Source organism: Caretta caretta, chromosome 5, assembly GCF_965140235.1.
Source record: "Caretta caretta isolate rCarCar2 chromosome 5, rCarCar1.hap1, whole genome shotgun sequence".
NCBI lineage: Eukaryota > Metazoa > Chordata > Testudines > Cheloniidae > Caretta > Caretta caretta.
Window position 1 is genome coordinate 90,353,266 of NC_134210.1, and position 15,604 is coordinate 90,368,869.

The 15,604-nt window shown below is 44.5% G+C and overlaps 1 protein-coding gene across 23 annotated transcripts in view; it reads right to left on the reverse strand.

Annotated features, from left to right (window-relative positions):
• The window catches only part of AOPEP (aminopeptidase O (putative)), a 412,311-nt gene that overhangs the window by 14,988 nt on the left and 381,719 nt on the right, over positions 1-15,604 (reverse strand). Inside the window, exon 21 of one of the 23 annotated variants that reach the window (XM_075128667.1) lies at positions 12,955-15,033. The exons of the other annotated variants lie outside the window; for them this stretch is intronic. Coding sequence (XP_074984768.1) covers positions 15,019-15,033 — 15 coding nt within the window. The 3' untranslated portion in view covers positions 12,955-15,018. Of the gene's footprint in view, positions 1-12,954; positions 15,034-15,604 lie in introns of those variants that run through there. 23 annotated transcript variants of the gene reach the window in all.

Here is a 15,604-nt window from a genome sequence, read left to right on the forward strand (position 1 = left end):
CCCCTCTCCCCTCCAGCAGTGCTTCTAAGGCCACGTGCTATAGGGACACAGAACCAAGGTAGCTCTGCCTGCAGAAGTGGTGATATCAGGGCATGGGCAGCTCCCTTGACAGATGCAGTATTTTTTTCTTCTTTAGAGCCTGATTCTGCCCACTTTACTCAAGCTAAATAGAACCTCGATCAATGAGAGTGCCTTGTGAGTACGGCTGGCAGAACTGGGCCCTCAATGAATGCACCAAGGCATTTTGCACTCAGAGTTTGAGATTTGGATTGTGCTGCTTAGTTGTCACACTTCATTAATTTTCAACTTGGATCACTGCACAATTTTTCCAGAATCTTGCAATAAGAACTGATAACTGATAACCCAGCAAGTCACAATGTGGTTATTAATGAAGTACTGTGCTAATAGAGTTTTTGCTAATCGAACGTGCAATCCTTCTTTAATTTCCAATTTTAAAGAGAGCTAGAGAACTATGCAGTATAAGACCTTAGATATATAAAGTTGTTAGAAGAGAATGCTTATACACTGAAGACAGAATCTCAACAGAAAACCAGCCCTTTCAGCTAACTAATGTTAACAGTAATGTGCTAATCAGCAAACTCACTTATTCCTTTACGTGTCTGAATCCTTTTTGATTTGTCTTCCTAAGCAAATTAAATGCTGCTGACAGGTGTGCGATTGACAGACAGCCCTAGACAGTGAAGGCCTCTCTCTACTGAGCAGCTAAAGTGTGGGTGGCAGTAGCTTTCCCCACAATTCTCTATTTAGATATTTTCATTTGATTTTTTTTCTTTATGGGCAAACTTTTCAAAAACAAATTGTTTTTACACCCTCAGTCAATTGCAGGTTCTGGGCACAATCGAAAGCACTGAGACATCTATCTATGCAATGGCATCCAAAAATCAGGTTGTTCAACTAGATGCCGTCGTCACTTGCTCACAAAATTCATTGTGCCTGCAAAGGGCGGCAGGATTGAGGCCTCTTGAAATATTTGGTCCCATAAATATAGATTTATTTCCTATCCTTCTGCCTCACCAACTTGATTTTTAGTGTTCAGCCACTTCCAGTTAATACAAAAGAATCTTACCAGATGAAAGATAGTCAGAGAACCCATTCTTGGTTTAACAGAAACTGTATTAAGTTACTTCAGGTAACTCCCCCACTCTGTACATAATACTTCAGTTTCAGTTCTACTGCTATCTTTGTGCATGTGCTGACCCCACCCCCCAGTGCTTGCTTTCCTCCCAATAAAACATGGAAACCTAGGAATTGAACCAAATGCCACTTGTAAAAACCCAGAAAGTTTGAGGAGTTGAGTGAGTTACTGCTTTCATCTCTTCACCTACAATACACCCAGAAAGGCGGGGTGACCACACTGCTAGTAGCAGAAAGCATTTCAGGACAACCTTGCCACCCCTTCTACCATGGCAATAAAGCACGTACTAGGAGCTGTGGGATTGATTTAGAAAAAACAAACCCCACCTTCTTTGCATTTGAGTAAATACTATGGTTCAGACAAAGAAAACACAGAATTATATGGCCAGACGCTCCTTCCTCAGGCAAGTTGTATCTGTAATCAATGACATTTGTGTTAATAAAAGAAGGTTTAAAAAGGAGGGTGGGAAAGGTAATAGGAATTAAGAAGCTGGGCCTAATCCTTCCGGTGGCACAGACTATGCCTTTCTTATGGTGTCAAAGCTTTCATTGTAAGTAAGTGACTAAGTTAAAACATGTAATTCTGTAATCCCCAAATGTCCTTTCAGTCTGCCTATTCTCTCTGTGTTTCATTAAATTCTGACATACAACAGAACATGACTGCAATGCTTTTGTTCATCTTTCATTGTACGCAGATAAAGTGTTGATAGGCTAGTGATATATAGCAAGCTCAGAGAAGAACAGGGCAAAAAACCAGTACAAACACTGATTAGTGCAGCAGCTTCAACAACTGTGGGAAGAAAGAGTTCCCCTGCTATGCGTAAAGGCTTTTCCCATTGTGTTTCCATTTATGGTGCCATAATCTCCCTCATACAGAGCAAGTCTTCTATATCACAATGCCTGTGATATGTTTAACACAGCATGCAAACTGAAAAACGTTTTTTAAAAATAAACTTTAGTTAAAAACAAATACTCTTCTTGTACTTGAACCAAATGCTTTCCTCCCTCGCTCATTTTCAGTCTTGCTCGTTCAGGATGTTTGTGTGTAAGTGGCTGGAGATGGCTGAAAAGATGTAATCAGCTCCCCCTTCTAAAGCTGTTCTGGAAATATTTGTTTAATCTTGTTTTGCTGCAGTGCCACTGGCTTTTGGAGTCACCTTCTATATAGTGGTCCTTCATGCACCACTGCAGACCAAAGACTTCCTCTCCTACACATCACACTGCAGAGTATGGGCAAGAACCCTGCCCCACTTAGCCAATGGAGAATGACAAAGCTAATCTAAACTCCATCTCCCCCTCTGATTTTACTGTTATAGCTGAAACTGCCCAGGGCTCAATTTCTCAGCCATAGTAAGTCTGACCATCAACCTATAATTCATCAGCTCTGAGGTGTTGCCTCCAACTTCTGAATCAAGTATATATATATATGTGTGTGTGTGCTGCAGTGGGACAGGTACCCACTGTCTAATTCTCTAGCATATGGAGTAATGCCCATGACCCTTAAACTACCAATTTTTTTTTAAGTGTTGCTGTAGCTAGGGTGGTCCCAGGATATTAGAGACACAAGGCAGGTGAGGTAATATATTTTATTAGACCAACCCCTGTTGGCAAAAGAGACAAGCTTCCAAGCTACACCAAGATCTTCTCCAGGTCTAGGAAAGGTACTCACAGCATTACAGCTAAATACAAGGTTGAACCGACAACTGACACCACCTACTATAAAGAAATCAAAGAGGACCCCACACTACAGTTCACTCAAAAATCCTTGCCCAAACAAATCAAAATACAAGCTCATGCCCCAAGAAGCCACCCCAGGCAGACCCATCATATCAGGCCACAACGATCACTGAAGGAATATCAGAATTCATAGAAACCATCCTCGAACTACTTATCACACAAAGAGCCAGCTTCCTCCAGGACACAACCGACCTCCTCCAGAAACATTAACAACCTCCCTATGAACACCATCCTTGCCACCATGGATGTCACCTCCCTATACAACAACATCCTCACAGTGATGAATAGCTGCCTGTCTCAAATATCTACAAGACATGGACAACATTCAGATATCCCCCTCAAACACATCGCTAAACTTATCCATTTCATCCTCACCCATAACAATGTTACATTCAACAACAAACACTTTCTCCAAATTATGGGAACAGCCATGGGTAGCAGGATGGCTCCCTAATACGTCAACCTTTTCAGGGGCCGCTTTGAGGAAGAATTTCTGAAATCATTGATATACCTGAGATACAGCGATAATATTTTCACCCTCTCGACAGATGACTTGAACTCTCCCATAGGTTTCCACTACAGCTTCGACAAACATCACCCATCCACCAAACTCTCTCTAGGACACTCCTGCACCAGCATCAACTTCCTGGAAACCACAATGAGCTTCAACAATGGAACGCTACAGACAACTATATACAAGAAACCCCTAGATTACCAAACTTATATCCATAGATTCAGTAACAACAAGAAATCTGTTATCTAAAACTAGGCCCTCAGATACCGCAGAATATGCTCCGAGGAGAAAATCCAGGGTACACACCTTAACACACTCAAAACGCCTCCACGAAAAAAGAACATTCTACCAGAGAAGTAGATCACATCATGGAATGGGTGACCCAAAGAGAATATGCATCAATACAGGGGAAAAAACCTTCAACTGCACAACCCTAGTTGTCACCTACCACCCCACACTAGTACCTACAGGGTATAATTGAACAATTACAATCCATATTAGATGGGCACCACATCCTGAAAGAAATCTTTCCTGAAATCTTTCTCCTCTTCTGGCTTCAAACAACTCATCAACCTCACCAAGCTCCTCATACATCAGACCCTACCAATAGAACAGGTGCAAAAGCTGTTGATTTATTTCCACTGCTACTATGATCAATACCCCCACAACACACTTTTGAAGATCCATGGGTTCTACACATGCCTATCACATGCATGGTGTATGTTATTCAGCGCACTGAATTCCCCAACAACAACTATATTGGCAAAACCAGACCATCACGATGCTCTCAAATGAACTCACACAGAAAAATGGTAAGACTAAAACACCGTATCACCTGTGGTCGAACACTTTTCACAGAATGATCACTCCATTTCGGACCTCTCAGTCCTCATCCTCAAAGTGAGCCTGCACAACACCTTCATAAGATGAGCCCAAGAGCTTAAATTCATAACTTTGCTAGACACTAAAAATAATGGTCTTAATAAAGAGACTGGATTTATGGCTTCTTACTATCATCTGTAAGCCACTGGCCCCCCTTTTTTGCCCTGTGACTGCAGAGGTATTAATGGGCCACTTCACCTTGAATGGTTCCTTAGAATATGTGTTAACTACTTTATGCTAAACATTCTGTTCCACCTTGTATTTAGCTGACATGAATACCTTTCCCTGACCTGAAGAACATGTGTAGCTCAAAAGCTTGTCTCTTTCACCAACAGAAGTTGGCCCAATGAAGATATTAACTCACCCACTATGTTCTCTCTAATTATTATTCAAGTTTTTAAAAACTGCAAATAGAAGAAGTTTTATGTCCCAGTCAATAAAGAGAAAAACGACTTCAAGTACCAACTGGCCAGCACGTCATTCCTTTGGTTACACCAATGTGTAGGTTTGATGACTAGGTAGTATCAGTATCTAAAAATACCTTCTTTAACTTCCACTTTGCTAGGAAACTTTGTCCCTTCGTCCCCTTGGTCCATGCATGTGTCACCTCTGGCTTCATTACTATAATTCACTGAATTGGAAGTGAAACATGAAGAGGATGCACAAGCCACAGCCAATAAAGAATGTGGCTGCCTATTTCATATCCCTCTACTGGCTCCTACTTTAAGACTTTAGTCCTAATTTTCAAAACAGGGAATGCATCAAGCCCCAGCTACATTAAAAATCAAATTCTGATCTATAAACCAACACGACAACTATGCTCCTCTGGTACAATGCAGATCACAAAGTCCAGGACAAAGCATGAGAGAGCTGGGGACAAAGCCTTCTCAATTATGGGGATCTGGCTATTGAACCACCTCCAGAAGAGATCACATGAATCCAGAGTCTGATCACCTTTAGGAAATGCTGCAAAACCTTCCTCTTCCAAAAGGATTTCCACTGTAAGAATGACACTCTTGACACTTCACCCCCTTCCATCTCATAACCCTACCAAATAAAATAAAATCATAAAAATCAAATACTCTACTCCACTTCAAAAAGGGAAAGCCGGAGACTCCATAAAGTCCTGGTTGACAGAGGACTTCAGTGTCCAAGCATGTCAATGTGATACCTCTCATATACACACACCATAAGGAAATCAACCTTAAGGGAAGTATCATCTTATGCTGTAAACTCAGTAGATGCATACACCCTGTACTGAAATCAGAACAACAGGGTTTTATTCGGAGGTTTCCAGTTTTGCATCGCTCACTCACTCACACTTGATATTTCCAAAGACTCTTACCCCTGGTAGAATACAGCAAAATTCCTCTCTGAGGCATCGCAACCCCACCATTTAAACTCCTTTGGACAGGGAAAGAAATGTAGCAAAACCCTAGTGAGGACAAAACGGTACCCACATATTAGGAAGTTAGTCAGTTACTAGGCAATAGGGAGATGGAGTTGTGAGTGGTTTATTTCTGGCTAAGGTAATGACGTCAGGACTAACTGTGGTTAGCAATTTTGATCTGACCCATTCCTCATTCTACCTAGATCTTATGTTCTCTGAGTGTGACAGATTTTCCTGCTCTGTGGTATTGTCCAGAGATAACCAGGATCTACAGCCAACATTTAACAGAGAAATGAAAAGGCACAAAGCAAGCCATCAAACATTAAAAATAGTAACTTCTAATAAAATTTATCTTTAGAAATTTCTCCCAGTAAAGAGTTGTGTCAATTACTGCATTAAGAGAGAGTGTTCCATTAAAAGCACAAATACGGCTACAGTCTTAAGCTGCAACAATCAGGAAACACAAATCCAGACTGTTGAAGGCACTTGTTTGTGTTTCTCAACACTACATCCTCCTTAACATCCTGGCAAATGTGTAAAGGCCATCACATATATACCAATACTATAACCTTTTAGATTTTATGACAAGGCCAGGCAGTTTGTATTACAGCGCTATTTCTTCCTTTACTGCCCCTCAGCATTGTATAAACAATCAAATATAGCAAAAGCACCTTACAAAAAAAAAACAAAAACAAACAAACAAGGAAACAAAAAAAACCCAAAACAACCAGGACAAATTTTAAAATTTCAGGGGACCTCTTCACCTTAGTCACCTCCTCATATGGCAGGTTTTAGAAAAATGGAACTAAGCACCAACATTCTCTTTCTTTGCTGCTTTGGATAAAGAACAAATAGAAAACAATTCCATATTTACATCTCTCTTTCAATCTGCTCCCCACTTTCCAAATCTCACTGTGCTGTTGGGCTGCCAGAGGAGGAGCAAATTAAGAGCTCAAAACAATTAGAAAAATAGTGGACGACATAGTATAATGCGCCAATAAGGAGCCTGGAACATTTCACTAATGCCACCCAGCAGCAAATGAAATCACTTGGAACAAACATGCACAGCTGTTGGCTCCTGGAGCTCCTAGGGAATGAGGGAGGGCTGCTGATTGGGGAAATGCTATTTTGAGCACCCAATAAATCTTGCACTCTAAACATGTACCTAGGAGAGCGAATGCTGATTCCAGAATTTTGTGTACTTCTCAAGTGGGTGGAAAAGCCCCCATACTTTTCATGCAGCAACAAAACAAGCCCAAATAATCGCTACTGGTGTTGAATTAGATTATCCTTTGGGCAAGCTTACAAATTCATCCCAACACATCAACTCCGCTGTGGCAGACATGAGAGCCCGTCAACCCAAGGGACATTCCCATTGTCATTACTGGAAGCCTTTTTCTTCATCCTATTCCAATTTTCTTGCCTCACACCCAGCTCTGCAATGTCCTGAGCCTCATCTTTGGAAAGTGAAAGGTATGTTATCAGAAACTACTTTTTCAATTTTCTTTTCCCACTCACTGCAGCCTCCAGAAGATTATACAACTCCACTGATTTCAACTGGAATTACACCAGGGATTAATTTGGTTCCATATGTTTAAATACAGAATAAAACAGAAAGCTGCTTTAATCTAACGGCTCTAAATTTAAGTACCACAGATTTTATTTTGCCTCCCGTTTTAAAGAGAAAGAAAATTTAGGCAATGTGGGCATTAGACCAAACTGCATATTCCCGTCCTCTGCCTCAATTCAATGTGGGGATCTCATCTCTAAGACACAGGCTCAGTACAAGTGTTGTATAGATATTTCCCCAGTTATCGGCAATGATACAATACGAAACACTCCAGTGTTTTGCTCTGCAGTCCAACATGACCTTGGCCCAGTTAGGATAGCTAGGAACTGGGACTTCTTGTCCTTAAGCAGGCTGTGTGGAGGTATTTGCAACCTGATGACAGAAACCTGCAAGTTTTATATATAGTATTAAAAGGTACAAATGTATGGTGCTGAGGGCTACTGAACCATTTTCGCCAAAGCCCCAAGCATACTCAGAGACTGAGAGTTAGCTGGGGAACTATTCCGAAAAGAAAGTATGCTAATTCCCTCTTTCGTTAGTCTAGCAACATGGTCAGACCTTTCGTGACCAATTCCTGTTCTCCAAGAAGTTTTACAATATAGAGCTGTGTTCTACAAGGGTGCTTTCTAACAATGCTCAATGACAACCTGCAGGACAGCTGGATAATAGAGGACAAGAATGAGCTTAACTTAATCATCTGGAGGGAAGTAGAGAGATAGATATTGCGTTGTAGTTTATCTGTACTTTTACATCTGCCAGTATTTTATGATTTAGGAAAGATCAATGGGCTGAAATTATTTTGTTCTAAACATAATTCTCACTATTTTTAAGACACCAAACACCTTGTATGGTTTATATTAGCGACTGGATCTCCGTCAGTGAAATAGGATGCCACCACTTTATGGCCTTGGTTTCACAGGCAGATTTCATGTACAATGAAGCAGTTGTATAAAAATGGCAATATGCCACCCACATGACGTATGATACGATCTTAACTCATTACACTCACATTTTCTGCAAACACAGTTACAGTCTCGCTCCTTTCTCTTCTCCCCAAAATCTACCACCTTATGATCTTGAAATAAAGGGGAAGAGTTATGAGCTGAATAGCATTTCAACCAATTTGCTGAGGCAAGAAAAACTAACAAAACAATTTCTATCTGCTACGCAGGCAGCATACATTACAAAAATGTAAGCCAGTTCTGTAGGCAGGAAGGAAAGAAAAACAAACTCTCCAGTGAAGGTAGTGGGGAAATGTAGCATGAAACTGTTGGTTTAATCTAAATTCCACTTTTTGTATCACCAAATCTACCATAATTCACCAGGACATAAAATACAGTTCTAGATACATCACTTCAGCATCATATAGAACTGACAGAATCCCACCTATCCATTCCTCTGTTCTGTAGCATACCTAAATGGTTTTGTAGACAGATCTCTGTCGTATCACCTTTGTTATTGCTCTGTAGACTTGTTTCCATGGCCTCTAGTCTTTTGGTTTTATAGGCCATCCCTGTCCCCATCTAGAATAAAGAACCAAGAAAGCTAATTGTGGAAATAGCTTAATAAGAAGGCTGCTTATTACTGATTACTGTTTGTGAAACATAGCTGTAAGCTTTCTCGATTGTCTCAGTTAGGGTTGGCAACTTTCTAATTCCAGAAAACCTAACACCTTTGCCCCGCCTGCTGCCCCCCCCCCCCACTCACTCCATCGCTTGCTCTCTCCCCTGCCCTCACATGCTCATTTTCACTGCAAGGCCCAAACAGGCATATTTATTGTTTTGACAGATGTATTATGCTAAGTTCAGGTTTTATTTGTTACAGGATGCTAGAGCCGGCAGCAAAATAGTCAAAGAGAGTAATTTTTAAAAAAATGAAATTTCACAAAGGTTTTCATGATTCTTTCCCTCCCCTCTTCCCATTTTTCATAACCAGCTCCATGTCTTCTATTCACTGAAGTTATTGTGATTTTATGTGTGGAATCAGGACCACACATTACTACAGCTGCAATAAGTCCAATAAAGGCCCACTCCTGAAGCCCAAATACAAATCCATAGAGCATAACCACAGACATGCACCTGTCCAGATACCTATATAAATAAATCTGTAGAAACTGACTCCCACAGCTACATGCAGATACACACGTCTATTCATGTGTACACATCTAGCATGTACTAACACACATAATTCCACATTATTGACTATTACAATTGTGTTTAGTTCCCAGAGACCCCAACTCAGATCAGGGCTCCAGAGTGGTAGGTGCTGGACATACAATTAAAAAGAGAGTCTGCAACAAAGAGTTTATAATTCAGCTAGACAAAGGTGGGGAGAAATGTCTGATACATTGGCTCTTCTGCAATTACTAGTCAACAACATTCATTTTTTTAAGAAATAATACATTTCTTTTAGAGTTCACTTTTCTTTTAAAAAACTTGTTATGAAATGAATACACACATATTTTGTCATCAATTTTTGTGTGTGTGCAAGCCAGCAAAAGGAATACAAGTCAAAGAATTAGGCTGCAAATTTTGTTCACACAGGTATACACACATGCAGCAATACACACAAAGACACACAATCTCTTACACGCATACAATGCATGCATGCACACACTTGCCTACACAGAGACTTTTTCATACACTTTTCCAGAGGCTGCCTAAATCACCCAGCCGGGAAGGCAGGAGGGTGGGCTGGAGGGGAAAAGGGGTGGTGGTGGAGGAGAGAGGATGGGGAGGGAAGTAGCCAAGGACAAGAGCAGGGTGGGGATGAGAGGGGGCAGTTAAGGAGAGAGGAGGGAGTGTGGGGGAGTATGTGGGGTGGATGGGGATGCAGGGGGAGGCAGAAGGCTACAGGTGCCTGATGCTGTGGGGGGCACAGGGGTGTACAGGGATATAATGGGAGTGCAACAGTGTATGGAGGTGAATGGAGTACAGGGCTGTGGGGGATGAGGGACATGGGAGGTTGCAGCTCTGGGAGGTGGCGAGGATTGATGGGAGAGTGCTGTAAGGGGTAGAGGGCTGGGATGGGTAGGTGTGGGGGGGCAGGACAGGACGGGGAGGGATGCAATGATGGGAGGCTGGGAGTGTGGGGGGCTGGGATAGGAAGATAAGCAGTGATGGAGGTGCGAGGGGCTGGGATGGGGAGGGATGTAGTGACGGGGGGAATGGGGGTCTGTGACAAGGAGGGACGCAGTGATGCAAGTGGGGGGGGGGCTGGGGTGGGAGGGATGCAGTGAGGGGGATAGGGGTGCAGCCCCATTCCCAGCACTCGGAGACAGGGATAAACATACCTCAAACTCCTGGGTGCCGGCGATGGGGCGACAGACAGACTGCGGTTCACCGCAGGGCATGCACCGCAGATTGAGCCCAGCCACGCGAGGAGAAGAGAGCCAGGCAGCAGCGGAAGAGGTGTGTGCCGCGTAACCCCTCAACATTTGCCCGCTGAGCACCCGTGCACCATACTCACGCTAGTTCCTCCCCTGCCCTGACCCAACCAATGGGAGCTGTGCCTGCAGGCGGAGGATGGGGCAGCACATGAACCCCCCCAACCGCCCTCAAAGGTAGGAGCCAGACATGCCGACTGCTTCCTGACCAGAGAGCCTGCCAGCCCCGCTGCGCGGCACAGCGTCGCCGCCAACCGGACAGTCAACAGCTTGGTCAGGGGTCCTTACCAGAGCTGCCAGGATCCCTTTTTAACCGGGTGGTCTGGTCCAAAACCAGACACCTCGTCACGCTAGTGTCAATATGTTTGTAACTAAATTATTCAAATTCTTTTAGTGAAACTTCTAAACTTGGTTTTCTCAAAAGACTATGCTCAAACATACATGTTCAGCCTACACAAGTATATCAAAAGAGAGACTGTCAAGGTTATTAGGGTTTAAAAAATATTAACTGACCTTGGGCAGTGGGTGCACCTGGAAAGTCCCAGCTTCTGCACAACAAAAGTAGGTTTGTTGTTTTTCCCTCTCCTTTCAAGCCAATCTATCCTCTCTTCCCAAATTTTAAACACAATGGCTGATACATAAAACATAATACTCTCTAAGAACAAGCAAGCCCATGCATGCATACAGGCTAGATGATATTTATTGTTAAGTTAACAGTCTCAAAGAATTGTGAGACTTCAGCCAGTTGTAATGGTAGGTCAATATTTTTTCCTAGTCTCATGGAAGTGTGACTTTTAAAGCAGAAATAGCAATAAAGTGGTGGCCCATTGTTTTGTGATTACAAATAAAAGGCAACTGTACGCAGGAAACAATTGACAAATGAAGGGAAAAAATGCTTTTTCTGTGGTTTGGTTACTACGAGTACAGACTATAGATTTCTGTATAGCAACTTCCTCAAAAAACAGGAGAGGGGGAACCCCACGTAACCCAATCTAACTATGCTATGGGAGAAAATAAAGGGCATATGATTGGGTTAGGACAGGGGTCGGCGACCTATGGCACACGTGCCAAAGACGGCATGCGAGCCCATTTTTAATGGCACGCTGCTGCCTGCCAGGGTCAAGGGGCAGGGGGCAGAAGCTTGGTCCTGCCGGCTCCCCTGCCTCTTCTCGCAGTGTGCTGGGTTCCTGCACCTCCTCCTCCTCTCCGTCCCTCCCTCAGCTGATGGCCCTTGCGAGGGAGTGGGTAGGGGAACAGCGGAGTCAGCTTGCTCGCTGCTCCGGGCGGAGACAGAGAAGCGGGGGCAAGGCCTTGGGGAAGCGGGGCATATCCCCTCCAGCCACCTGCCGTGAGCACCCCACGACCCCATCCCACACCCTCTGCCCTGACCCCCCCCCACACACAGCTCTCTGCCATGAGCCGTGCAGCCCCGCACACCCCCAAGGGCCCTGCCCTGAGCCCTGTACCCCCCTCACACACACCCAGCCCTCTGCTTCACTCCTTCACCCCCCCACAACCCCAGCCCTGACTGGCACCCCCACACATACCCAGGCCCCCCACACCCATGCCCTGACACCTGCACCCCCCTCACATGCCCTCAGCCCTGACTCTTGCGTCCCCCCACATACCCAGCCCCCCCACCCCATGCACCCCCCCCACATCCTGACTCATGCACCCCCCACATCCCCACCCCCACCCCGAGCACCAAATGGGAGCTCCTGCACCTCCCCCCTGCACCCCTCCCACCAAATGGGAGCTGCCCAGGTAAGCGCTCTGCACCCAAACCTCCTGCCCCAACCCTGAGCCCCCTCCCTCACTCTAGCTCCTGGCCAGACCCTGCACCCCAACCCCCAGCCTGCTCCTTCACCCCCAGCCCTGTGCTCAGTGCACTCCCACCCTCAGCTCAGTGCAGAGAGAGAGAGGAAGAGAATGGCCAGAACCAGGGAGAAGGTAGGTACCCACTGTACGTGGGCATGGCCGGGACCCCAGAACAGCAGCGGGCTGAGCGGGTCTGGCAGCTGGGATCCTGGCTGGCAGGAGCCGGCGGATGGAACCCCTGAGCGGCGGCGGGCTGAGCCGCTCAGCCCACTGCCGGTCTGGGGTTCTGGCTGCCGGCCCCTTGCCAGCCAGGGTCCCAGCCGCAGACCCCGCTAAACCCGCTGCCAGCCTAGGTGAACGGAACCCCAGACCAGCAGCGGGCTGAGCGGGCCGGCGGCATAAGATCAACATTTTAATTTAATTTTAAATAAAGCTTCTTAAACATTTTGAAAACCTTGTTTATTTTACAATACAACAATAGTTTAGTTATATAATATATAGACTACAAGAGAGACCCCTTCTAAAAAACATTAAAATGTATTACTGGCGCGTGAAACCTTAAATTAAAGTGAATAAATGAAGACTTAGCACACTACTTCTCAAAGGCTGCCGACTCCTGGGTTAGGAGATCTAATAAGGAACAAACAGTCCCCAAAATATCCCTTAAACCTGAAGCATGGTTAGGAGACTGCAGCTTTATGCATCCTACAACTAAATTCTGCAATACTCATCCATAAAGTCATCAGTGCTTAGAATATATGTCTAGGGAGCTCAGCCAGCTCTCTCTATAATTCTATCAGCTGAAGCCTCAGCCCAGAAGGAGAATACGACACAAGCAGAGCTAAAAGGAACAAAGGATTTTGGCTATCCTGGAAGCCTCTTGGATGCTGTATTCAATCCGTCTGCACAGTCCACACTGAGCTGCTTCATTTGCTTGTTTGGGGGCTTACAAGAAAACAGCTTTTGACCCCCAGTACAGCAGTCTGTAAAATCATGCCTATTGTATGTGCCAGGATATTCATTTGTGTATGCAAACTAGAGCACGCAACCCCAAGTATTGTGGAATTAAGAAGGCCCACTAAAAACTTTGGCCATAAATGTCTAAGGATCTAACTTAAGCCTTTAAAAATCTAGAAACTGGACGTGGGAAATATTATTGCAATGAAATCATTATTTACTGTAAATGTGCACTACACAAATAGGAGGGATATACTGTTAGTACAGTTAAGCAAGCATCCTAGACCATGCAAGGTCTTAGGGTAGCGTGACTTATGATTAGTGATATGCCACTAGACCAGCCGTGTCCCACATCTGGCCCTGAAGACAGTGTCCAACAATGGCAGTCAAGGGCAATTGTATTATGCATATATGATTATGAAATGAAAACATATTCCCTGATTGGTGTTTAAATCAGCCCATTCCTGTGCGGAGCTGATAGGGGTCACTGCCTCCCACTGTTGCCCCTGCAGCCTCAGGAGCAGCTCCATGTGAGCTGGGAGTACTCTGAGCAGCTGCTTTCTCTTTCCTGTTGCAGCTGCTCAACACCCTTCTGCCCCAGCAGGGAGGAGTGTAGCTCGGGTAGCTCCGTTGCTTGCTTACCAGCTGGGCTGTGGCAGCCCCAGTGAGAGCAAGGCAGGAGCTTGGCTGGTTCTGCTGAGTCTAGCAGAGTGCCTTGCAAAGGCCAGCTTCACTCTGCTACACAGACATGCAGGAGAGGGGGGAAAAGAGAAGCTGAGAACCATCAACTACTTACAGCTTCCTCAATACTCTGCCCCAGCACAGTTTAGAGCAGCCTAGGTCTTGCTCTAGCTGTTGCCAAACAGCTGCAGTCTCTGAGGGACTATAAACGAGCTGGAGATAACTGAAGTACAGTTCACTCCAGCACAGCCATTTCCTACCCCCAATGTGCCCCATGAGAAGCTGTAACGAGGAAGACATAGGAGCCAGTTATGTTAGCTCAGTGCCACGTGACGACTTTCCCTGCTGGGGATTTCCTGGCGTATGGGACTTGTGGGTGGCACCTGCTCCTTTTGAGTTGCCCAAGTGGCAAAAAAGGGAAGAGAACAAGGCAGATCGTCTCCCCCAAGTACTGATTCTGGCCCCTTGGTCTTTTTGGAATCATGTTTGACCCCAAGGCTGAAAACCCCAGACACCCAAGTGCTGCACAGTGGGGAGGTGAGAACAATACTGCACAAGGAAATGACCCATTTATATGTGAGTTTATATCTCACAGGAACATACCTAGACATAATATTGGAGGTTTTTAACAATAGGTTAGAGAAACACCTGTCAGGTATGGTCAAGTTATTACTTAGTCCTGCCTTGAGTGCAGGGGACTGGACCGCATTGAGGTCCCTTCCAGTCCCACACTTCTCTGATTCGATACAGTACAGCGTGCAAGTGTAAGTTCAGAAGAGAAATGTTGGCTGGAACAGAAAGCATGTTCAACTGGAAAAAGGAAGGTTAATGCCTCACAAATGTGTATAAAGGCTTCAAGAAACAGAAGCTGGAAGGAATGGTCTGTGCTGTTCTCTTATATGGTGAAAGGCTGAGCAATAATCATCAGGTCACCTGCAGTGTTTCTGAAATTCAGAAAAGAGATTTACATCTCCAATGAGATATATGTCAGGGAAGACTGTATTATACATGTGAGTGAGATAAAGAGCAGTTCACAGCCAAAACAAGCTTAATGCATGCGCTCCCAATCTCCATACACACTGGACTCGAGACCTTATTGTACAATATATTCCCTTTCTGCTTCTGTACTGGTTTCAGTATTATGTTGAATGCTGCTGTGCTGAAGTATCAAAGCAGCAATCTTTATAAAGAACACCAAAGTCTTTAAAAAAAAAAGAGAGAGAGAGAGAGAGAGAGACTGAGAAAAATGTGTTTTTTCTCAATCTGCCCAGAGTGATGAAAGCTGCCAGAGGCATTTTGTCTTCTCTGTTCTCCCCCGTTACCCATTTCTCCACAATGCTGACTGAGGTGAGATTATTCAGACTCCTTGCCACAGACTCCTTGCCTCAGCAATACAAAATCTGAAATGGATACATACATACACATAAGGCCATGTCTACACTAGCACTTATGTCAGCAAAACTTTTGTAGCTCAGGGATGTGAAAAAAACACCCCCGAGTGATATAAATTTCACT